At 42.2% G+C, this 26,629-nt stretch overlaps 1 protein-coding gene across 1 annotated transcript in view; it reads left to right on the top strand.

The window, feature by feature from the left end:
* The first annotated feature begins 756 nt into the window (after nt 1-756).
* The window catches only part of ube2ql1 (ubiquitin conjugating enzyme E2 QL1), a 33,117-nt gene continuing 7,244 nt past the window's right edge, over nt 757-26,629 (top strand). The window contains exon 1 of the mRNA XM_073024365.1: nt 757-2,286. Within this exon, the coding sequence (XP_072880466.1) occupies nt 1,552-2,286 (735 nt within the window). The 5' untranslated portion in view covers nt 757-1,551. The remainder of the gene's footprint in view (nt 2,287-26,629) is intronic.

The following is a 26,629-nucleotide window of genomic DNA, read 5'->3' on the forward strand; positions in this document are numbered from 1 at the left end:
GAAAAACAAACAAAAAAAAAGTGAGCTGGAGTTCTTTGGGCAAAAAAAAAGCCTTGTTAATGTTGTAGGTCAGAGGAAATTGACCAGACTGACAGAAGAACCACAGTAGTTGAACAAGCCACGAATTGCAACACCTCTGAACGCGCAGCACGTCGAATCTTGAAGTAGGTGGCCTACAGTAGAAGATACTTACCAAGATGAACTCGGTGACCACTTCTTTGGGAATGGGGGTACCTAATAAAGTGGCCGCTGAGTGTATATCACAAACTGCAAGGGTCCCTGCACTGATCTCTACGGTATACTGTACGTCCATTCACAGACTTCTGATAAAGTTGTTGAACGTCAACTTACAGAATGTCATTTTTCAGTTTTCATTAAACCACTTTTGTGGATAAGAAAGGGAACATTAAAGGCACGAATTACAATCGAGGTCAGGGAAATTACGTTAGCATTTGGAAGGATTTGCTCTCTTTTGTGCGCCTCCAAACAAATGGAAAACAGGGACTGGCAGCGCCTGTTTTGAAAATTTTTTTAAAAAACCAATGCGTTACAACTTTAAGTGTAGGAGCACCGTCTTGGAAATGGATTTCTGGTCAAATCCCGATGGAAACGCCGATTTTATTCCACTGGATGCCCTCCTACCCGCCAAAGCAGAGTGCTGCCGAAACCCTGCATTTCTTTTGTGTTACAAATGATTTTTTTTTCAAATAATGCAAATTGTTAGACGAGGCACAAAGGGGCAGGATTGAACCTTTTAATCAGTGCAGCAAAGGCGGAACAGACAGATGCTCCCGAATTTGAATCTGAGCAAGCGCCGCTTTTGTATGTCTCCGGGTGATATATCTCGACGTGAGGTTGACGTCGCGGACAGCAGGGACACAGGCGTGCGGTCGGTGTGTATTTATTAGAGCTCTGGGGTGGACGTCAGGTCCGGAGCGCCCCGGATCGAGTGCAGTTTCACAGCGGAGGGAGGCTGGAAGCGCTTTAGCGCAATGACAAACGTGCAAAGGCCGCCCAGGAGCTGAACCGCGCTGGAACACATCCCCTCTTACCCCCTTCCAGAGAGACAGCGACAACAACTCGGGCCCAGGTTGAACGTCTAGTTCCCCCCCACCCCCCCATATTGATTTACATTTCCTGACCAAAACAAAATCTTGGTGGATTTTTATGCATTTTGCGAGATCTGGAGAGAACACGCAGCAAGAGGTTGGAAGAGCCGCAAAAAAGAGGGAGGAGAGAGAAAGGATTGTGTGTGTGTGTGTTTTTTTTTGCCATTGTGCTGCAGTTGCGATTGGTAAAGGAGCGGTCATTTTACCGACCCCGAATTGATACTTAAAGTGCTTATTTTTAGAAAAAAAATCACAATTGATATTCCGTTCGTGTTCGTAATCTTGGCACCTATTTATGGGATTCTAAAAATGACTTCATTCTGATGAGTTACACCAAGCAGCAAGCGGATTTTACTTCTTCGCGTCGACTGCTTTAGAAGCCTCCGGGAGGAAAAATAAATAGATTACAGCCGGTCGCTGCTGCAGCTCAGCCTGCCGAGAGATGGCTACCCTGCTTCGCAAAATCGGTCTGATCCGCTTGCACGACCGGGACACGGACGGGGCAAAGCACCAGGGCTCCCGCAAGGCGAGCAAGAAGAACGGCGGGAAGCAGTGTAACGCCCCGGGCAACGAGAGTATCCTGCTGCAGTCCGACCACCACCACCATTACCACAGCAGTAGCCACCACCAGCAGCCGCCGCACAACTCGAAGAGGTGCGAGCAGCCCCCTTCCAAGGACACCGGCAAGGACAAACCGCAGCAGCAGAACGGCAGCAAGGTGCCCCCGGGCGGCGGCGGAGGCGGCGGCGGCGGCGGCAGCAGCTCAGTCCCCGGGCAGCCCCCCAACAAGCAGCACTGCGCGCAGGTCCGCAGCCGCAGGCTCATGAAGGAGCTGCAGGATATCCGCAAGCTGACCGACCACTTCATCAGCGTGGAGCTGGTGGAGGACAACCTCTTCGAGTGGAACGTCAAGCTGCTGCAGGTGGACAAGGACTCGGCGCTGTGGCAGGACATGAAGGAGACCAGCACCGAGTGCATCTTGCTCAACCTCAACTTCCCCGACAACTTCCCCTTCTCGCCGCCCTTCATGAGGGTGCTAAGCCCCCGGCTGGAGAACGGCTACGTGCTGGACGGAGGCGCGATCTGCATGGAGCTGCTGACCCCACGAGGCTGGTCCAGCGCTTACACCGTGGAGGCGGTCATGAGGCAGTTCGCAGCCAGCCTGGTGAAGGGGCAGGTAAGCCTGGCACAGCATCAGCATCTAGTCTCAGTCCGCAGAGTTAACGCTGCCGGCGGTCCTTATTTCTGATGCTTTTTAGGCTAGTTCTCAAACCCAAACTCTTAAGTCATCAGCAGTGACCATCTCAAAAGCAAAATGCCCCTGTTGCTGTAAATTTGAAATTAAGCATAAATTGTTAGTAGCAGCACCAGTGACACAGTGTACAGCTTTAAACATTTCAGGTCGATAACCTCTTGCCATTAAAAAAGAGAGAGTTTTGTGGGTACCAGCACGCATTCTTTGATGAGCAGTGTAGAGACAGCAATAGCTTTAGTCTGGTTGCCTGAGGATGATTTGAACATTGTCGGAACTGGTCTAAACGTCCAAAAAGTTCGCAATGGAAAAACACTAATAGAACAATTAATGAAATTTCGCTCTTGAATGAATGCATAATTTTCTTGTAATTCACGAAATATATCAAAATCTAAGAATAAAATTACCCAAATGACTAGCTTTAACATCTGATATATAATAGAACCCGTGAGTTTTGGTTAATGAGATTTTGCTTTCCTCATAGACGTCTACAGGCTTTCGCGATATAGCTTTGGGACATTCTAACTAAATTTTCAGAGTGGTCTGAAATGAATTGTAATAAAAAGGATCTTTTTTTGTTGCAGATGAATCAGATGCCTTGTATTGGCAACTGGCGTTGACGGCAATAATATACCCCCCCCCCCCCCCCCCCCCCCAAGTTATCACAAGGAGAATAGCGGTCACAAGTCAGTGTGCTAAGTCAGCATTAGTTGGTTAGGTATCATCTTGAGGGCTTTGAGACAGCGGACCCCTCCCCCACTCTATTGGCTTTTCAAGCTAATGAGATAGCGAATCAAGTTACAGGCAATTTGATGTGCAGATACCATTTTGGAGAACTCATTAGCTGCTGTTGGAGTTCAAAAGCAAGTATCACTTTATCAGCACAACAATGAGATATTTAAAACTCCAAGCCTCATAATTCTGTTGGAAAAGCAGCTGGGTGATAGACTGCACAGAGCTTGCAGCTGGGTATGAGGTTGGTTGTAGAATGAGTTATTGATTGAGCCAGTGTTGGTTGGATGTTCTAATTCTGTCGATTTTCTTATTGCATATCTTTTGTTGATAAGGAAGGCAAAATATTTTACCACTCTATAACCACTGATGTGAACGGTAAGTAGCAATAATATACTAAGTCAAAGGATAGCAGAGTTTCCTAATATTATAATTTTCCCAGTTTTAAGAAAATAACTGCATTGTTGGCTATTAGGAATTGCTGTACCCATTCTAGCAGCAGCCTAAAGAAGGTCCTCACCGGAGATGAAAGTTCAGTTTTGTGGGTGTGCGTTGCTTACTGTGCAAGTTGGCTACTGGGAGGATGGACTTGGGAGTAGTTTCTAAGGCTCTTCCAGATAGATGGAGCCTCAATTTAATATAATCAGGTTTTTGATTAGTGAGGACATCAAAGGGGAGAAGCAACAGAATAAATTGGCCATGATGAATTGGTGGAACAGGTTCAACGGGCCAAGTGGCCTAATTCTTATGGCCTTATTTAAAGACAGGGAGATAATGGGATTTGTTAACTGAATTGGTTTAGTTGTAACCTGCTCCATCCACTTTCCAGTATAATTATTACTGTATCAAATGGTCCTGTTGAACGTTTCTATTTTGTCGGGTGTACAACAAAAACTATCTTAGTTTATTTGTACAAATGCAAAAAAGTGTTGACTTTTGAGTTTTTAACAAGAAAACACTCAACAATCAGGCAGTATCCATAGAGGAGAAAATTGCGTTGACTTTTTAGCCTGAGTTGGTCTTTCATTGGACCTGGAGCCAGGCATTTGGTGAATCATTAACCACGACCATCACCCACCTGTCATAGACACAAGATATTCTGCGGATGCTGGAAATCCAGAGTAACACGCAAATGCTGGAGGAATTCAGCAAGTCAGGCCACATCCATGGAAAGGAACAAACAGTCGATGATTTGGGCCAAGACCCTTCACCAGGTGATGATCCTGATAATGGGTCTCAACCTGAAATGTTGACAGTTTATTCCTTTCCATAGATGAGTTCCACCAGCATTTTCTATGTGTTACCATCATTCTATTATCGGGGGTTTTCTAGAATATTCTTTGCATATCTCTTTATTACACATTTTTTTTCTCTGCATCTTAAGGTCTACTCATTTAATCTCTCCTGTCTATCCTATCAGGAATCTTCCCTTCTGTTCTTTCCTCTTATCCTTGCTTTCTCAGTCTCCACTTAAACCAGTTACATCTTTAACCCTTTCTACTTCCAATGATAGGCTATCAAACTGAATCCTTAACTTTTATTTTCTCTCCACAGCTCTTGATTGACCTGCTGAGTACTTTCAGTTTTTACGTCAGCTCCCCGTGCCACCTGACTAAGTGAAGTATCCAAGTTAATGGCAAATGCATAGATTAAAATCTAACCATCTCCCTCCTTCCTGCTTCTACACAAACCATATGTAGTCTTCAATAATTGTAAACTATTAAATACATTTTAATAAAATTCAATGATAACTGAAATATCGACCATTCTAAGTCTTGGTCTGAAGCATTGACTGTTTATAGATGCTGCTTGACCTGCTGAGTTACCAGCATTGTGTCTGAGTGTGTCTGGGTCTGTATGTCTGTGTTCTCCATCTATTTATTTACCAGACCCAATTATTTCAGTGCTTTGACAGTTGCACCCTAACTTCGTGTATACATCACCAGACCAGTGTTGCGAATAGACACATTCTAGAAATCTGACTATTATTTTAAAAACTGCAGTGTAAACTCCTGATTTTTTTCTTGTTTGGTGTATCTTCGTCCTACATACACCTTTCTCCATTCTACAGTTTTGTGCTTCCTGTGGCTAGCAGGGCGTTTCTGTCGGCAGACTGGTACCAATGACTACTGTCACTCAACTGATGAGACAGGAGTCCTGATGAAGAGCCTTGGTCTGAAACATCAACAGTTTACTCTTTTCCGTAGATGCTGCCTGGATTGTCCGAGCTCCTCCAGCATTTTGTGTGTGTTTCTCTGACGCCAGAAGACATCCATTATGTGATGGGATAGGCACTGTTGATCATATTTCACTCAAAGTACTATGTCACTCTTGTTTTAAGTATGTCCCATCACTCAAGCTGGTAAGGAAATAATAGAGGTTAATGACTGTTATTCCCTTACATTGGATTGCTATGCATCATTGGTGACCTTGCTCAGTAATTTGGGGTCAGAAAGGTATGGTTTTAAGATATATTCTAGGGTTGATGAATAGAATACCATAAATCAGTAACAGCTCCCAGGCAGTAAGATGCCTGAGGGTGTTTCACAGTTAGATTGTCATACAGAAAGTGACACTAAGATGCCCAAAGAGATGTGAGAATTATTGACCAAATCCTTCATCAATGAATTTGGTTTTGATGAATTGAATCCCAAGAAGTCATGTACATGGAATTCCAACTAGGGAAACTTCCAGCAAATTTTCGAAGGATTTTCAGTGCATGGCAGGAGAGCTGGCCACCAAAGGGCGAGTGATATAGACCCTTTCTCAGCACTCCCAACTTGCAACGTCGACTGGCCATTTCCCTCCTTAGATGCTCCCTGACCCGTGGCCTTCCCCCAGCTCCTTTGTGTGTTGCTCCAGATTTCCAGCATTTGCAATCTCTTGTGAATCCACAGTCATGAATGTACATGGCAAAATCTTTCCACAGGTGATTTTCAATTATTTTGTTTCTCGTTTAAAGGCCTTTCATTTAATTTTATTGTGCTTTATTTTTCCTAGTGATAGATTACCATTTTGAGTCCATTGCTATTGCATTTTATTTTTGTGCTTTCTTCTTGGAGTGCATTCTCTAATACAAGTGGATTAGGCAGGTGGAACTCCTGTTTGTGATCACTACCCCACATGGGAATTGCTTTGTTGTGCTATTGCTCTTCAGTTAGACGTGCTGAGGCACCCATCTGCTATTTTGATGATAATACTTGAAGAATGGCAAAATTTTCGTTTTGTACCAACTCAACATCTTATCTTCAATCCAAACCACTGGCTGTTTATATCTTTTTAATCAGGTTGTGTGCTGCCACCAAATTCACCCACAATAAATTTGTTGGAAGTTGCAGATTTGTTCATTTATTTTTGGAGCTAACTGTCAGTGTAACAAACAATATTCCTTTTTAAATTTTAATCAATCAATACTTTGAAGCTTTGAAAAATAAGAAATATTTTTAGATTTCTTTTTCTACATAGTAAGTAATGAAATATTCAAGGGAATTTCCTTTAGTATAATTGTAATAAGCTTTATTAAGATGTGTACAACTTGATCACAGAATTTTAATAATGAAAGATCAGGAACCAGTCATTTTCCTCATTAATTGACATCATTTCCTGCATAAATTCAAAATTCATTTATTACCAAAGTACGTATATATTAACATATACAACCTCGAGTTTAATTATCTAGTGGGCATTTACAGGAAAATAAAGAAATACAAAAGAGTTTATGAAAAGCTGTACATAAGCAAAGATTGACAAACAACCAATGTGCAAAAGAAGACAAACTGTGAAAATTAAAAAGTAAATAATATTGAGAACTTGATTTGTAGACTCTTTGAAGGTGAGTCTGTAGGCTATGTAATCAGTTCACTGTTGTAGTCAGTGAACTTGTCCAAGATGGTTCAGAGATGTGATGGTTGAAGGAATTTTACTGTTCCTGAATTTGATGGTGTGATACTGCCCGATGGTGTGAGGGAAAAGAAAACATAGCCTGGATACTGGGGAAATAATTAAATATTTCAAATAGGAAAAAAAGTAAAAAATCATAATTCTTTTGGAACGGCTCTTTAAAGGGGATTCTAGTTGTGATTCCTAATAGAGTTTTGATTAAATGTTTTTTACTCAAAGTTTTTTCTGAGGTAGAAAAGTAAATGACTTGAATTTAGAATATTAAAAGTAGCCCATTATTTATTTTTTTGTAACAGAGGAGTGTAAAGAACACCACTCAGATTATATCACATTCAAATGATTAGATGTGGGGCAAGTGAAAAATGAAATGTGAAGTGTTTAAGGAGAACATGAAGGGGAACTTCGTACAGATGGTGCCAGCAGAAGTGGTGGATCTGGGCTTGATTTCAACATTTAAGAGAAATTAGGATAGGTGTATGGATAGGAGGGTTATGGATGGCTGTGGTCTGGGTGCAGGTTGATGGGAGTAGGCAGTTTAAAATGACTCGGCTCAGACTAGATGGGCCAAAGGACCCGTTTATATGCTCTACTTTCCTACGATGATGACGCTAAGGAAATGATGACAAGATAGGTCAAAAGGACCTTTCTCCGTGCCTTAGTGCTGTATGATTCTCTGAGTTGTAAAAGTTTGATTAAAAATAGTAGACAGTGTTTTCAAGGATGAAAGAGTGTTGCTGAAGCAAGATGTACCAACAGATAAGGGGTGCTGGACAAGCTTGCAAGAGAGGAAGGGAGAACTCTGCTGATGGATTTAAATAAGCTACAGAAAAAATGAGCGATTGAACTCCAGCATGAACAGATTAGATCAAATCGCTTGTTCCTTGTTGTATATCTTAAGCAATGTGTCCTTATAACCATGTAACAGAGAAGAAGGCACTTACAACAGGACTAGAGGGCAATAAATCAAAGTTACAGAAATGGTTCACTTTCTTGCTATCCAGATGGATGTACAATTGTAGTCCAGATTGCCAATCAATAGGTTTGCCTGCATCTGATGTAAGAGTTATTTACGTGAAGGTAATTGTACAATATGATATGCTTAAAGAAACTCTGTTTTATTTTAGGAAGTTATATTGGATGTTTATCCCTATACTTTTACAGAAAATATATTTGTAGTATAATATTATGGGAATATTGCAAGCATGATAAAGTTTAGATTAATTATAATCATTTTGAACTGTATAGCCTTGCATTAAAAGTCTCTTTTATTTTAGAAAAGTAAACAGGTGAGTTGATGGTTGAAAATTTGAATCATAGTTGACGTACTTTTTAAAACTACTTGAAAACCCTTGCCACATTGAATGATTTCCTTCACAGAATTCAACAAAAGGAAGCAAGTCACAATTGCCAAGACAGTACAGAATGGTGTAATAGTGGAGAATTCACATAGCAAAGTAAATACATCCACTGATTGAGATTTCTATCTCTGAACTAAACTCTGTATTCCGCAGTTTATAGTAACCATTGTCAGTTTATGACTACTGTGTTTGTAATGGTTTCCTCAGTGCAAGGGTATTGTGTAAGAGTCACTTTCTGCATTGAGAGGGAAAGGGAAGGAAAGATGACTGCGTGTCATCACTTATTAAAATAGCTGAGTAGTAATGTGGCCAGTAGACCTATGGAAATCAGTAGCCCATTGAAATATTTGGTCAAGTCAAATCATGATGTTGAGATTTATTTAGTACTTTCCCCTCTCGCTCTGTGCTTACAATTGGTAATGATGTTAGTAGTAATTACTTGTGGGTGGCATGGTAGCGTGGAGCTAGCGTAACGCTTTATGGCACCACCAGATTGCCGATCTTTTTTTTTAATGGGTTCTCTTGGTTTAGTGTTTTGTGGCTGCCTGTAAGGAGACAAACCTCGAGGTTGTATAATTTATATATATCTTGATAATAAATGTACTTTGAATTTTCTTTTCTTTTTCAATCTCTTTATTAGTATTAATGATATTATGAACAAAATACAATTGATATATTAACCAAGGGATTACAAACATACAAATTCCCATTACACATGAAAGAATACATAAGCAATGATTACAGTATGTACTTTGAATTTTGAACATGCTTTTAGGTTTTTGTATCTTCTGCCCACTGTAGAGCGGAGAAGAGAGAAGGTCTGGTGGCTGGGGTCTTTGGTTATGCTGGCTGCTTTACGAGACAGCAAAAGTATAGACAGAATCCATGGAGGGAGGGCTGGTTTCCGTGACGTGTTGAGCTGTGTGTAGTTTCTTGCAGTCATGGGCAAAGCAGTTGCAATATCAAGCTGTGTCGCTTGCTTTGCTGGCTAGCTTTAAGTATTTTAGCCTGACTTAAACCAGATCTAACCACTCACGGTATCAGCACCCTGCTGACTCGTTCTGTGTCTACAGTGTGGGCACTGAAATCTTTAAATAAGCAGGCAGTCTGCCGTGGGTGTGAAAGCTGCATTGAAATCATTTGGCACGTCATGCTCCCCATGGGCTGTGAAGTTTGATCTAAGCAGCTCATGCTGGCTATAGCAGAACCAGCAATGAGTACAGCAAAGGAAAGAACCAATATTTGATTAAATACACAAAAGCTGCAAGAGTAGAGAGATTCTTGCAAGGCAGTGAAAGAGTACCAGAGGCAGGTAGAAAGGTGGAAATGAGGTTATAGTCAGTTCAGGCATGAACATATTGAAAGCAACGCACACAAAATGCTGGAGGAACTCAGCAGGCCAGGCAGCATCTGTGGAAAAGTGTAAACAGTCGACGTTTTGGGCCAAGGCCCTTCTTTAGGACTGATGAATCCAGTATTTTGTTTGTATTGCTCTGGATTTCTAGCGTCTGCAGATTTTCTCATGTTTGTGATGAACTGATTGAATGCTTTTTTCAAGATGGTGCTGAGCTGCGCTCTCCGGTGAGATTATGGCTCAACCTTGTTGTTTTATTTAAGTTCACAGGGATAGTTTTGGGGACCGCGAGGGGAGTTAGAGGTCAGGATAGGGTTTATGGACAGGGATGTGGCATCTGGACATCGAAGCCCAGGGGCTGAAGCCTGGAGCTGGAGTGTGAGGGTGTGCACGCAGAGGGACTTGTTTGCTGTTGCTTTGTTGCCCTTTGTGCTCTGTGTTGTTCTGCCAAGCATTGTGGCGTGCTGTGTTGACACCAGAATGTGTGGCTGCACTTGCGGCCTGCCCCCAGCGCATCCCTAGGCTGTGTTGGTTGTTAATGCAAACAACACATTTCACTGTATGTTCGATGTCCGTTTGCAGTACGACATGGGCGGCCATGTTCCTTGTGAGCATGATTGTTCTTGACAAATTTTTCTACAGAAGTGGTTTGCCATTGCCTCCTTCCTTCTAGGCAGTGCCTTTACAAGACGGGTAACCCCACCGGCCATTATCAATACTCTTCAGAGACTGTCTGCCTGATGTCAGTGGTCACATAACCAGGACTTGTGAAATGCACCGGCTGCTCATACGACCATCCACCACCTGCTCCCATGACTTCACGTGACCCTGATCGGGAGGCTCAGCAGGTGCTATACCGTGCCCAAGGGTGACTAGTGGTGGGAAGAAGTGCCTCCTTTGGTAGAGGCATATCTCCATCCCGCCACCCAATCTTCGATGTACTTGTAATAAATCTGAATGGCGGAATGGACCTGACGACCATGGCCCGCACCTGCTCCCGATTTGTTGGTTTGCAGAATGTAGATTTTCGTGCCCTGCAGTGTTGTAGCAAGAAGCAATAACATTGCAGAACCTTAGAATAAAATCACTAATAAATAACAAGCAAAATACAAAGCAAGGAGCCCTGTTTCTATGAAAGGTCAAATGAATGTACTGAATAGTTGCAGCTTTCCAGAAGGATTTATTTATGCACATAATCAAATCTGCAGTGGGCAATGCAATCAAAACAAAGTTGTTGGCAGACCTTAAAGCCAGTTTGAAGAAATGTATTGTGTATTAAACCTTTCTTTGAATGAATTGTTGGTAGTACCGCACACTGCAAATCCATACCTTGGCTGAAAGTGAAGTAATCCCTCAAATGACAGCAGTCAAGCTTTTATCCAAAATTATACCCAGTGGCTGCTTTATTAGGCACCTCCTGTACCCAGTACAGTGGCTACTGAGTGAATGTAGCCCATCCACTTCAAAGTTCGACACGTACTTCGACAGCGCGGCATGGCAGCAGAGCGGTTAGGCAACCCAGGTTCAATTCCCGCTGCTACCTGGAAGGAGTTTGTGACGCGTGGGTTTCCTTTGAGCGCTCCCGTTTCCTCCCACGGTCCAAAGGTGTACAGTTTGATAGATTGGTTAGTAGGGTAGGGTAGGGTAAATCGGGGGTTGTTAGGCGTGGCACAAAGGCCTATTCCATGCCGTATCTCAATAAAATAACACTGTGCATTCAGAGATGCTCTTCTACACACCACTGTTGTATCGCCTGGTTGTTTTTGTCACTGTTGCCTTCTTGTCGGGTTGAACTAGTTTGACTATTCTCCTCTGACCTCTCTCATTAATAAGGCAGATCTACCGCGCATTCCCCTCACTGTATGTTTTTTTTGGTGTAACTTCTAGAGAAATGTGCTTGAAAAACCCAGATCAGTAGACCATCCTTTCTGCACCAACAGCCATTCCACGGTCAAAGTCATTTAGATCCCAGTTCTTCCCCCATTGTGACATTTGGCCTGAACAACATCTGATCTCTCGACTATGCCTGCGTGTTTTTGTGCATTGAGTTGCTGCCACGTGATTGGCTGATTAGTTATTTGCATTAACGAGCAGGTGTACCTAATAAAGTGGCCACTGATTGTAAGCTTGCTATGACAGCTAATAGCAAGTTAAAGAGCTACAGGAGGCAAAATCCTTTTTGCTGGATCAAACCCAAAAGTAGGTGTCCTGATATTCTTCAAGGAATGTGCCAGAAACAGGGATAATATTACAGAGTCACAACAGGAACTGCAGATGCTGGAAATCTGGAGCAACACACACAATGCTGGAGGAACTCAGCAGCAGGTCCGGCTGTATCTACCAAGGGGAGAAAAACCTCCACAGTCATTATTTTGGGCCAAGACTCTTCATCAGGACTGGGAAGGAGGAGGGGAGATAGCCAGTATGAAAAGGTGGGAGGGGAGGGGTACAGCAGGATTTGCCTGCCGCTCGGTGAGAGGGATGATGGGCAAGTGAGGGAAGCAGAGGGTGGGAATGCTGCAGGAAGCTGGGAGATGATGGGCGGAAGCGACAAAGGGCTGAAGAAGTTGGAATCTGATGAGAGGCGAAGGTGGAGCATAGAACAATGGGAAGGAATTGGGGAGGGGAACTGGAGGGAGGGATGGACAGATGGTGAGGAAGGGGAAGAGGGTGTGATGGGACAAAGGGGAAAAAAGGGAACAGAAGTGGGGTGGTTACTGAAAGTTCAAAGGTCAAAATAACTTTATTATCAAAGTACATACTGTATATGTCACCGTACACATCCCTGAAATTTGTTTTCTTGTGGGCATACTCAGTAAGTCCTCAAACCATTATAGAATCAATGAAAGACTGCACCCAACGGGGCGGACAGTCAGCCAATATGAAAAAGACGACAAACTGTGCAAATACAGAAGAAAAAGGAGCAATAAATATTGAGAACGTGAGATGAAATCTATGTTCATGCTGTGAGGTTGGAGATTACCGAGACAGAATATAAGATGCTGTCCCTCCAGTCAGTGTCTAGCCTCAACCTAGCAGTAGAGGAGACTGTGGACAGACATGTCGTTATGGGAATGGAAATGGAATTAAAATGGTGACCACTGAGAGACCCTGGCTGATGTGGCAGATAGAGCAAAGCGCTAAGTATCCTTAACATCACCTTCCATCTATACTCCTTGTGAATGTGAGTGCGAGGTGCCCGAGAAAATACATGGCGACTTTAATGGTAGAGTTAAAGGATGGTTAAATTGATTGTCATATTTCAAATAATCAGATTGATGTGTTTGATGTTTAGCCTGGCAATCAAGAAGTCTAGGGAGGTAACAATATTCTGATGAAGCATTTCCAACTTGAGGCATTCTATCTGTTTCTCTTCCCACAGATGCTGCCTGACCTGCTGTATATTTTCTGTTTGTTGTTCTAGATTTCCAAAGTTCATTGGAAATTTATTGTATGTTATGTATACGTTGCCATTTATTACCTTGAGATTCATTTTCTTGCAGGCATTCACAGCAGAACAAAATAGTATTGTGAAAACTGCACACGAAAGAAGTGCAGAAGACAAACTGTGTAAATACAAAACAAAACAAAATAAGTAAATAATATCGAAAACATAAGTTGTGGAGTCCTTGAAAGTGAGCCTGTAGGTTGTGGAATCAGTTCAGAGTTGGGAGGATTGGAGTTGTAGTGATTGAAGGCATCTACACCAGTTCAGAAGCCTGGTGGCTGAAGGGTAATAACTATTCCTGAACCTGGTGGTGTGGGATTTAAGGCTCCTGTACCTCCTTCCCAATGGCAGCAGTGACAAGAGAGCATGGTGGGGGCTTGATGGATGCTGATTTCCTGCAGCAGCACTCCTTATAGATGTGCTTACTGGTAGGGAGGGCTTTATCTTTGAAGGACTGGGCTATATCCACTACTTTTTGCAGGCTTTTCCATTCAAGGGTGTTAGTGTTTCCATACCAGGCTGTGATGCAACCAGTCAGAATACTCTCCACCCTGCATCTATAGGAGTTCGTCGAAGTGTTAGATGACATGTCGAATCTTCACAAATTTCTAAGAAAGTAGAGGTGCTGCACTGCCTTCTGTGTTCACAGTCCATCACAGGAAATGTAATTGTACACCAGTCATTGAAGGTGGGCATGCAGGTACAGCAGCCGGTGAAAAAGGCAAATGGTATGTTGGCATTCATAGTAAAAGGATTTGAGTACAGGAGCAGGGAAATTCTACTGCAGTTGTACAAGGCCTTGGTGAGACCACACCTAGAATATTGTGTGCAGTTTTGGTCCCCTAATCTGAGGAAAGACATTCTTGCCATAGAGCGAGTACAGAGAAGGTTCACCAGATTGATTCCTGGGATGGCAGGACTTTCATATGAAGAAAGACTGGATCGACTAGGCTTATACTCACTGGAATTTAGAAGATTGAGGGGGGATCTTATTGAAACGTATAAAATTCTAAAGGGATTGGACAGGCTAGATGCAGGAAGATTGTTTCCGATGTTGGGGAAGTCCAGAACGAGGGGTCACAGTTTAAGGATAAAGGGGAAGCCTTTTAGGACCGAGATGAGGAAAAACTTCTTCACACAGAGAGTGGTGAATCTGTGGAATTCTCTGCCACAGGAAACAGTTGAGGCCAGTTCATTGGCTATATTTAAGAGGAAGTTAGATATGGCCCTTGTACCTAAAAGGATCGGGGGTATGGAAAGAAGGCAGGTACAGGGTTCTGAGTTGGATGATCAGCCATAATCATACTGAATGGTGGTGCAGGCTCGAAGGGCCAAATAGCCTACTCCTGCACCTATTTTCTATGTTTCTATGTAAGTCCTCCCCACCCTTGAGCACATTTACATGGAACACTGCCACAACAAAGCAACATCCATTATCAAAGACCCCCACCATGCAGGCCATGTTCTCTTCTCACTACTAACATGGGCAAGAGGTACAGGGGGCCCACAACCACCAGGATCAGGTACAGTTATTGCCCTACAGTCATCAGGCTCCTGAACTGGTGTGGATAACTTCAACCACCACTACTCCTAACTGATTCCATTAGGACCTACAGACTCACTTTCACCGACTCTTTACAGCTCTCAATATTATTTTTTATTTGCACAATTTGTCTTCCTTTGCACATTTGTTGTTTGTCAGTCTTTGTTTATTAATAGCTTTTTATAAATTCAATTGTATTTCTTTTTTTCCCCCTGTAAATATCTGTGAGATAGTGAATCTCGGTTGTATATAGTAACATATATGCAATTTGATAATAAATTGGCTTTCAACTTTGAAAGTCAGAAGGTGTATATATATGTCTGTGTGGATAGGCCTGGAAATTGTCCCTTCTACAGTGATGATAAAATAAATAATTGTATAAGGCAGGAAGACATTGGAAATGTACGTGTATTGGTACCTCGAGTAACTGTGAAGATCACATCCAGTGGACCTGTTGGAATTCTTTGAAGAAACATCAAGCAAGGTAGACAAAGGAGAGTCAATAAATTTTGTTTACTTGATGTTTTAGAAGGACTTTTACAAGGTGCCGCACATGAGGCTACTTAACACGACAGGAGCCCATGGTGTTGCAGGAAAGAGACTTGCATGGATAGGAGATTGCTTCCTGCCTGTCAGCCAAACTGTGGGAATAACAAGGGCCCTTTCTGATTGGCTGCCAGTTAATAGTGATGTTAACTAACGGGTCGGTTTTGAGACCACTTCTTTTCATATTATATGTCATTGATTTGGATGACGGAATTGATGTCTTTGTGGTCAAGTTTTCAGATAATACAAAGATAGGTTGAGGAGCAGGTAGTGTAGAGAAAACAGAAGGACTTGGACATTTTGGGAGAATGGCAAAGAAACGACAGATGGAATATGGTGTAAGGAAGTGTATGGTCATGCTCGTTGGTAGAAGGAATAATGATGTAGACTATTTTCTAAATGGAGAGAAAATTCAAAACTCCAAGGTGTAAATCGACTTGAAAGTCCTTGTGCAGGATTCCCTGAAGGTTAACTTGCAGGTTGAAACAGTTGTAAGGAAGTCAAATGCAATGCTAACATTTATTTTGAGTGAGCTGGTATACAAGAGCAAGGATGCAATGCCAGGGCATGATAAGACATTGGTCAGACTGTACGTGGAGTATTGTGAGCAGTTTATGTAAGAAATTATGTGCTGGCATTGGAGAGGGTCTGGAGGAGGTTCATGAGGATGATTCTGGAAATCAAAGGGTTAATGTATGAGGTGCATATGATGGCTTTGGGCCTGTACTTGCTGGAGCTTGGAAGAAGGTGGGGAGGGGGGGATTTCATTGAAACCTATAGAATATTGAAAGCCCTAGATACAGGGGACTGTATTGGCTCCCTTCTGCTTACCCTGTATACCTTGGCCTTTAGATTCAACACTGAGTCATGTCATCTGCAGAAATTCTCTGATGACTCAACAATCGTTTGGTGTATAAAGGGAGAATGAAAGGATGAATACAGGGCCTGGGTGAAGGACTTTGCCAAATGGTGCAAGCTGAATCACCTGCAGCTCAACATTAGTAAGGCAAAAGAGATGGTGATGAACTTTAGGAAGACTAAACCTGCACTGCTCCCGGTTACTATAGATGGAGAGGACTTAAATGTACTGAGGACTTGGAAGTACCTGGAAGTGCAACTGGTTGACACTCGAGAGGAGCACAAACACAGAGGCCATGTACAAGAAGGGCCAAAGTCACCTCTTCTTCCTATGAAGATTGAGGTCCTTTGGAGTATGCAGGCCTCTCCTTCACATGTTCTACCAGTCTGGTGTCACCAGTTCAACCTTCTGTGCGGTGGTGTGCTGGGGCAATGGCATCAACACAGGTGATGCCAAAAGGCTCAATAAACTGACTAGAAAATCAAACTGGACACACTGGATGGAGGCTGTGGTAGAACAAAGGAGCCTGTGGAAAATCCAGACAATTCTGGAAAATGTCTCTTGCCCTCTGCACGCCACCTTGGCTGAACAGAGGAGCACTTTTAGTTCGACTAAGACAACTCTGCCGCTACAAAGAGCGCTATATGAGGTCATTCTTACCCTTGGCCATGAGGCTCTATAATGAGTCAACCTATTGCTGGGGAAGTGATGCCCCCTCCTGTTGGACTGTTTGAGGTTTTTTTAATTCTTCCTTACTTGTAATATTTGTATGTCTGTGTACTTGTAATGCTACTGTGGCACTGTAAATTCCTTTGGGATCAATTAAGTATTTATTTATCTGTCTAGAGTGGATATGGAGAGAATATAATGTGTGAGTCTAGGACCAAAGGGCACACATCAGAATAGAGAGATGTGGAGATGAGGAGGGATCTCTTTGGCCAGAGGGTGGTGAATTTGTGGAATTTATTGCCACGGGGAAGCTGTGGAGGCCCAAATCATTGAGTAAATTTAAAGTTGGTGGGTTTTTATTTGCCAGGGCAAACCAGGAGAATGAGGTTGAAAACGTTAATAAATTTGCCACAATGGAACAATAGAGCAGACTTGATGGGCAAATAGCCTAATTCACCTCCTATCTCTTTTGGTTTTATGATCCTTTGGATCTTTGAAAACATCCTCTCAAACTATATTTATACTTTTGCCAAAAAGGATGGCATGAAATTCAGTTTCCCTTCCAGTAATTTCTCCCCACTCCCACTTCTCTCCATTTCCCATTCTCGGTTCCCCTCTCACCCTTGCTTTTCTCCTGAACTGAGTATCACCTCCCTCTTGTCCAGCTCTGCCTTCCCTTTCTCCCACCGTCCACTGTCCTCCCCTATCAGATTCCTTTTCCTTCAGCCCTTCACCTCTTCCACCAATTTTTTCTGTCCCCTTTCTTTCCAGTCCCGATGAAGGGTCTTGGTCCAAAATACCAGCTGTTCGTTCCTCTGCATAGATGCTGTCTGAACTGTTGAGTTCCTCCAACATGTTGTGTGTGCTGCTCAAGATTTCCAGTATCTGCAAAATCTCTTGTGTTTCTGATCATGTACTATATTGTGTTCAGTTCTCCTGTGAAACTATAGGACAGGTTCATTGTTTGAGAAGCAAGTGCAGATGAAATAGCACAGAATATTAATGAAAGATGACAGGGTAGAGGGAAAATCCATAAAGAAGCAGGATTTAAAAATAAATTCAGTCCTTGTGGAGACTGTTGTAAGCAAAAGCTAAACCGAATTTCTGAGCAGCTTCATGTGTTGGACACCTTGTGCAGGCTGATTTCATAAATAAGATAAAGACAATGCACACTTTTTGTAGCTGCCCAAGGCCACTAGAGAGGAATCTGTGATTATTTTGGTTTGATTATTTCATTTTATTCTACTACATTTAAAAAAAAAAAGTAGGTGATCAGTGGACAGGAGAAAGGTAATATGTCTCGGCTTGCCATGGGTGAGTGCAGCACCCTCCAGCACAAATCGTCCTGCTTGAGTGGCACCCCCTCCACCATCTGAATCGCTGATTCCGTCGACCACCAACTAACCACGGTTGAGTATGTCCCACGCATGGAGTACGGTGGCACGGTAGCGAAGTGTTACGCTTTGCAGCGCCAGCTCTAAGATTGGGGTTCAATTCCCACTGCTGCCCAGTTTGTACATCCTCCCAGTGTCTACCTGGGATTCCTGTCTGTAAGGAGTTTGAATTGAATTGACTTCTTACACATACATAAGGAGTAAAAATCTTTACATTATGTCTCCGTCTGAATGTACAATGTCCAAATTATAGTAATTTGTAATAAGTAGTATGTACAGAAAGGTATACAACAGTACAGTCAATATAGCTGAGAAATACAATTGTGTCAGTGTGAGTTAATCAGTCTGATGGCCTGATGGAAGAAGCTGTCCTGGAGCCTGTTGGCCCTGCCTTAAATGCTGCCATAACCTTTCTGGATGGTAGCAGCTGGAACAGTTTGTGGTTGGGGTGATTCAGGTCCTCAGTGATCCTCCCTGTGACTGAGTGGTTTTCTTCCAGGAGCTCTAGTTTCCTCCCACATTTCCAAAGATGTATGGTCAGGGTTAGTAAGTTGTGGGCATGTGACTATGTTGCCGGAAGCATTGTGACACCCGTGGGCTGCCCATGGCACATCTCGGACTGTGTTGGTTGTTGACGCAAAGCAACAAGGATCACTGTGTGTTTCGACATGCATGTGACAAATAAAGTTAACCTCTTTATTAAAAAGTATGTCAAGTATTTTCAAAAAAGATTTTACGTTAAATGTGATCAGACACAGTGGTTAACCTTCATCATTGTGTACAACATACAGGTTTCCCCCACCATCTGAAGGTAGAGCATTCCTATGAAACCGTTCGTAAGCAGAAATGTCGTAAAGTGAAGAAGCAATTACCATTAATTTATACGGAAAAATTTTTGAGCGTTCCCAGACCCAAAAAATAACCTACCAAATCAAAGCAAATAACACATCAAACCCAAAATAACACAAACATATAGTAAAAGCAGGAATGATATGATAAGTATACAGGTGGCCCCCACTTTTTTAAACGTTTGCTTTATGACAACTCGCTGTTACGAAAGACTTACATTAGTACCTGTTTTCGCTAACCAAAGAGGATTTTCACTTTTACAAACAAAAGACGCCGGCTTTATACGTGTGTTTACCCCGAGAAAGACTACAATGACCGTGAAGCCTTGTGTAGGCAGTTGTTTGCGCATGCATGTACGTGCTTACACATGTGCGTACGTATGCATGTACGTGCCGATTTTTTTTTTCTCTCCAAATCGATTTTGGCTCGCTGTCTTCCCGAGTTTGATAAGTGAAACTACACCATACCTACAATATTTCTACTTTATATAGGGTGTATATTTATCATATTATTTCTGCTTTTACTATATGTTAGTGTTATTTTAGGTTTTATGTGTTATTTGTTTTGATTTGGTAGGTTATTTTTTTGGGTCTGGGAACTCTCAGAAGTTTTTCCCATATAAATTAATGGTAATTGCTTCTTCAATTTATGACATTTTGGATAACAAATGGTTTCATAGGAACGCTGTACCTTCGGATTGCAGGGGAAACCTGTACAGCCTATATAAAATAGAAATATTGAATGTACGGTGTAGTTTCACTTATCAAAATCAGGAAGACAGTGAGCCAAAATCAATGTGGAGAAAAAAAATCAGCATGTACACGCAAGCGCACATACACGCCTACGCACGTACACGCATGCGCGCACAACTGCCTGCACAAGGCTTCACGGTCATGGTAGTCTTTCTCAGGGTAACACACGCATCTTTTTTTTGTAAAAGCGAAAATCCTCTTTGGTTAACGAAAACAGGTACTAATGTAGGTCTTTCGTAACAGCGAGCTGTCGTAAAGCGAACGTTCAAACAGCGGGGGCCATCACCTGTACACTGTAGTTCCATAACTGCACTACTCCACATTAACTCTGTCAACAGAAGAGACGGGAGTTACCTGCAGTTTCTACTCCAATTCACCTATCAACCTGCTTCGGAAACACATTGCCGCTCCTTCACTGTCACTGCATCTAAACTCTAGAAATCTTTACCTGGGAGCATCACCAGAGTATTTTGCCGCACTTCTGAAGTTCTCATCACCTTGACAGCAAGCTGCTTACTGTTGGCTGATTATCTGTGCTGCACTTTACTACACACAGTTTGAATTTTTTTTATTGAGATACAGCACGGAATCCCTTCGAGCCACCACTGCCCAGCAACCCCTGATTTGACCCCAGCCTAATCATGGGACAATTTTAACAATGATCATTTAACCTACCGACTGGTATGTCTTTGGACTGTGGGAGGAAATCAGAGCACCCGGAGGAAACCCACACGGTCGTGAGGAGGATGTATAAGCTCCTTGCAAGCAGCAGTGGAATTGAACACAGGTCACCAGTACTGTAAAGCATTGTGATAATCACTACACAACCGTGCCACCCTGATAAAGTTATTGTATAATATTCAGGTTCATGTTCTGTGTTTGATGTGAATTGGAGGAATGTTGTTTGGTTGTATATATGTACAGTCAGATGACAATAAACTTGAACTTAAACAAAGCAGGAGGCTGAGCATTGCCATTTCACGAGAGATCACAGATGACATTGATAAGGTTGACCTTGTTTGCAATGATCATGTAAAGAAAACATATTTTAAACACAAGTACTCCAGGGCAATTGCACTCAATATAACAGAAAGGTATTGGTCAAGTGACCATGAGCCGAGCCCAGACAAACACTTGAAATCCTGCTGATCTATTACAGTGCTCACAAACTGTGAACAGATGTATCAGGAATAAGGTTTTAAGCAGCACTGACAGGATAGCCAGGGGAAAGTATAGACATCAGGAAGTTGTATTAAAGCATAGATTAGGTTTTGGCTAGAGAGTGTAGCTCAAAATTCAAAGTAAATTTATTATCAAAGTTCATATATGTTATCATATACAACCCTGAGATTAATTTTCTTGCTGGCATACTCAATAAATCCAAAACCATACTAGAATCAATGAAAAACCACACCAATAGGGAGGGCAGTGTACAAAAGACAACAAACTGTGCAAATACAAAAAAGAAAGAAATAATAAACAAACACATCAAAATCATGGTAATGTTATAAAATTGAGTAGCAAAAATTTTGAGAAAGTTAATCTGAAAATGCCAGAAGTGTCCTGCAGGTCAGCCGAAGTTTTTGGTTCAAGAAAGAACTAATCTTCTAAAGTGTTGCCGATGTGTCGGTGGACATCCAGGGAATGAACAAGTAGGACAGAGGACAGAGGAGCAGAATTGGGCCATTCAGCCCATCGAGTCTGCTCCACCAGTTAATCATGGCTGGTTTATTTTTTCATCTCAACCCATTCGCCAGTTTTCTCCAAATAAACTTTGATGCCCTTTCTAATCAAGAACCCATTAATTTCCATTTTAAGTATACCCAATGACTTGTCCTTCACAGGATTCACCGCCCTCTGACTTTCTATTCTGAGCTGTGTCCTCTGGTCTTGGACGTCCCCACCCCCACAGGATACATCCTCTCCATGTCCTTTCAATGTTTTCTAGGTAATGGGAGGACAATAATGAGCTAGTTTTTGAATAAGAAAACAAGAACAAAAGATCAAGAGGAGCTAATTCCCATACCAGTTATTGAGGGAAAAAATGGAAGGAGTGAATGTTGGAATTGGTTAACACCACTGAATCTGCAAAATGTCATATTGATAGGTCAAGTGCTTTTAAATAATAATAATTTATTTATAGAGAACTTTTCATGCAAACAATGTAGTTCAAAGTGGTTTACATTAAAGCTCGGCTGAGTTTCACTGGAGCAGTGTAGGAGGCTAAAGAGAAAGTTTTGGCATTTGTTCTCCCCAGTATGCATGAAACACTGTCACAGGAAAGCAGCATCCAGCATCAGAGATCCTCACCACCCAGGCCATGCTCTGTTGTCACCGCTGCCATCAGGTCGAAGGTTCAAGAGCCTCAGGACTCGCACCACCAGGTTTGAGCACAGTTATTATTACTCAACCATCGGGCTCTTGAACAAAAGGTGATTGCCACGCTCAGCTATTGAGATGTTCCCATGACAAATGATCTCACTTTAAGGACTCTTTAGCTTGTTATTTCCTGCTCTCATTATTTATTGCTATTTATTTATATTTGCACAGTTTGTTGTTTTCTACGCTCTACTTGCTTTTTCATCGATCCTGTTTACAGTCTCTATTCTAAGGATTTGCTGAGAATGCCCACAGGAAAAAGGAAAAGGGTTGTAAGTGGTGACGTGTTTGTACTCTGATAATAAATTTTACTTTGAACTTTGTAGAGGAACAGAGTGACCAGCTAATGAAATATCAGGATTATCAGGTTTCACCTGGAAGGAACTGCTGGTACCCTGACCAGCGGGAAGGGAGAAGGTGAAGGGCAAGTTTTGCATCTTCTATGGCAAGAAGGAGAGCAGGAATTTTGATAACAGATGGGTAGTCCAGAGCAGAGGTTCCCGACATTTTTTATGCCATGGACCAATACAAATAGCCAAGGGGTCCATGGACCCAGGTAAGGGACTCCTGTCTTAGGAATATGTTTAAAGGTCAGCATAGTATTGTGGGCTGAAGGACTGCAGGGTTCTGTTCAATTACATTGCGCAGAGTGTGGATTTAGTCATGCAAATTATCTGTTAACAGGGAGATGGGTGAAGTTAGTTAAAAGGAGCACAGAACTTGCAACATTGCCTCGACGTGAAACACCGACCATCCTCAGATGTTACTGGGTCCACCAAGCTCCTCCTGCAGTTTGATTCTTTTGTCATAGAGCACCACAGCACAGAAACAGGCAATTCGGCCCATCTATCCATGCTAGTCTGCTCTTCTGCCCAGTCCCATCTACTTGCAGCCAGATCATAGTCCTCCATTCCTCTCTCTGCCTTTTATGTACCCCCCAAACTTCTTTTAAATGTTACAAATGAATTTGCATCTATCATTTCCACTGGTAGATCATACCATATTTTTCACCACCTTCTGAGTGAAGAAGTATTCCCCCCCCTCACAGATTTCCCTTAAATATTTCTCCTTTCACCCTAAACCAATGACCTGTGGTTCTACTCTCACCCAACCCGAGGCAAAAAGCCTACAAACGTTCACCCTATCTAGAGCCCTCATAATTTTGAAGACCTCTATAAGACCTCCCACCATTCTCCTGCGCTCTATGAATAAAGTCCTAATCTATTCAACCTTTTCCTATAACTCAGGTGATATATCCATTGACCTAAATTGATTTTGATGTTTACAAGGCAGAAGAGTGTAGACCTCAATACCATTTATCAAACTGCCATTGGCAAGTTGGAGCAACTCATCTTCCTGCCTGTTTCAATACACTGGGCCCTATTTGGGTGCTTTGAATGTGTTGACTTGGAAAACAGAAACAGAAAATTTACCCTATGGAGATTTATTTTTAAAACAAAAGCTTGTACTCTAAAGAAATGCTTCTGGAATTATTGGCTGCAGTGGCAAAAAGCTCCTGTGAAGTTTGTTGGATGATTCTCTTGTAGAGACAAATAGTTGGCAGAATATTTAGAGGTCACCTGCCAGGTATCGAGAGTAAATGAGAAAACCACAGAACATATCTCTCGTGCAAGAGGAGAATTTGTTTCACGGGAAATCGCAGATACTGTTAAAGCAAAAGCTGAAAACTGATGGTCATGCAGTTTCTGCGGAGGGAGAAGCGTTCAGAAATGGAAACGTGCAGAAGTAGAAAGGGGATGAGGTCCTCTAGATAGAGTTTGTGGTTCTAGGATAAAGGCTAAAAAGTAGGATCTCAGAAGTAATAATCTGCTGATTATTACAAGTGAACACTTGCTGGTGAGGACAGGAATAGGAAGATAAAACAGATGAACACTTGCGTGAAGAGATGATGTAAGAAGAAAGGCTTCATATTTCTAAGCAATTAGGATTACAGTACTGTGCAAAAGTCTTGTGCACCCTAGCTACATATATGTGCCTAAGACTTTTGCACAGTACTGTAGTAATTTTATGGATTGCACTGTACTGCTGCAAAAAGAAACACATTTTTTAACACATGTGAGTGATGATAAGCCTGATTCTGATATGGGTCTCCATTGTGGACTGAGAGTGGGAGGGTGGCAAGGAGAGGGGATTCATGGTTGGGAAAAGGGGGAGGGAGCAGGAAGCACCAGAGAGACATTGAGTAATATCAATAAACCAATTGTTTAGAATCAAATGACTTTTGCCCTAGGCATTCTAGTTATATGTGCCTAAGACTTTTGCACTGTACGGTATTTCTTGTGGAGATAAGAACTCATGACAGATGCATTGCACTTCAACAGAAGCAGCTCCCACATTTCAAAGATGTTCTGTTTGGTAGGTGAGTTTGGCTACAGGGTGGGATAGGTGAGTGATGGAAGATGGGGCAGGTGTTGATGGTCATGGGAGAGGTAACAAGAAAGAAATGAGGGTATAGGATTGATGGGTTGCTCAGGAAACCAGCAGACACTCAACAGGTTGAATTGGCTCAGCCTATGTTGTATGGAAATACGAGGTGTAAAGTTAGGAGAATGTTGAAAACTCAACATTGCATGACAGAACTGTATGCAGAATATCTCCAGAAACTGGAACAGTAGAAAGTTACTTATTTATTTTATTTATGGAAATACAACGCAGCACTTCAACCCCTGATTTAACCCTCACCTAATCACAGGACAATTTACAATGACCAGTTAACCTACCAGCCAGTTGGTCTGTGGACTGTAGGAGGAAACCCATGCAGTACAAACTCTTTACAGACAGTGGAGGGAATTGAACCTGGGTCACTGGTACTATAAAACGTTGTGCTAACCACTATACTACCATACCACCCCCCAAATATATGTCACTAAAGGGGTCATTCAGTCCTTTGTTTCCATGTCAACCAAGAAAATATTATTGAGATGAACTCCTCCTCCAGCTTGTATTCCTTGGCTTTGAACGTTAGTGCAATTTAGTTTAACCAGGCAATTCCTAAACTATTCAAAGTAAATGTATTATCAAAGTATGTATGCAGTATGCAATCCTCAGATGGGAATGGGGCCAAATAGCCTCTTTCAATCTCCTCCCATTTAGGAAAATAACCATTTTAATATGATGCTTAATTTGTGACAGATGTTCCTTAGAATTCCGAATTTCATCTGATGACCATGTGCTAAGACATGTCATGAATGTTATTTACTTCAAAGATACTTGGACAGATACATGGAGAGGAAAAGTTCAGAGAGACGTGGGCATATGGGACTAGCGTAGATGGAAATCTGGGTCGGCATGAGCCAGATGGGCCGAAGGTCTGTGCTCCAACCAAAATTATGACAACTTAGCAGCAATGTCTTATTCTGCCCACTTTTTTGATGCCACATTCGCATTCGGGAGTTTCGATTTATTTACTGAGATACAGTGTGGAATAGACCCTCCTGGCTCTTTGGGTTCTGCCCCCCCGGCAATCTCCTAATTTAATCCTAGCCTAATCACGGGACAATTCACAATGACCAATTAACCTTTAGTCTGTGGGAGGAAACAGAAGCAACTGGAGAAAACCCACGTGGTCACGGGGAAAACGTACAGACTCTTTACAGGCAGCGGCGGGAATTGAACCCTGGTTGCCTGTACATACTGTAAACCATTGTGCTATCCCCTACCGCCATGTAGCAGGAATAGTTGTTGGGAGTGCAGACAGGTGAAAAAAAAAATGACAAATTACTCAGAAGAACATGCAGAGTGCATGTGTGCATCTTCAATATGTGATCCCAGCAGGCAGGATACCTGGTGGGGAATTCAGGTTGGAAAATGAGCAGTTTAGTGCTGTGATTCAACATATGTTGTTTACTTCAATATTAATATCAGTGTATCACGAAGGGCTTGCTGCACCTCTCCCATCTCCTGAGGATTTGTGATTTAATTACATCCATTGATAGTTAACTCTGTACAACCGAGCGGAAATATGTTCAAAGTGTGCAGAGAAATTGAGTTATCTTTTATTTAACGTCCTTTGTCATTTTCGAGGACTGGAAAATATATCCATTAAATTACTGCTTTTTCACGTTTGTTTTAACTTAATTGACTTAAACATTGCACTTGAAATTTCACACATACATGTCAAGCAAAAATTAAATATGATATGTAAGGACCTTTAAAACCAGAGATGAGTGGGCAGTATCGTAGAAATCTCTTCTATTTTATTTGAGGACTGTTGTCTTTAAAAGTAATGATCCATCAGGCATGGACGTTGTAGTATCAGGTGATGTGGCAAATCAGTATTTGCTGATGATACAAACATTGTTGGTTGAATCTCAGATGGAGACAAGAGACAAGAGAGGAGTAAGATATGCCAACTAGTGGAGTGGTGTCACAGCAACAACATTGCACTCAATGACAGTAAGACGAAAGAGCTGATTGTGGACTTCAGGAAAGGTGAGACGAGGGAACACAAACCAATCCTCATAG

Source organism: Hemitrygon akajei, chromosome 20 (assembly GCF_048418815.1).
Source record: "Hemitrygon akajei chromosome 20, sHemAka1.3, whole genome shotgun sequence".
NCBI classification, from domain to species: domain Eukaryota; kingdom Metazoa; phylum Chordata; class Chondrichthyes; order Myliobatiformes; family Dasyatidae; genus Hemitrygon; species Hemitrygon akajei.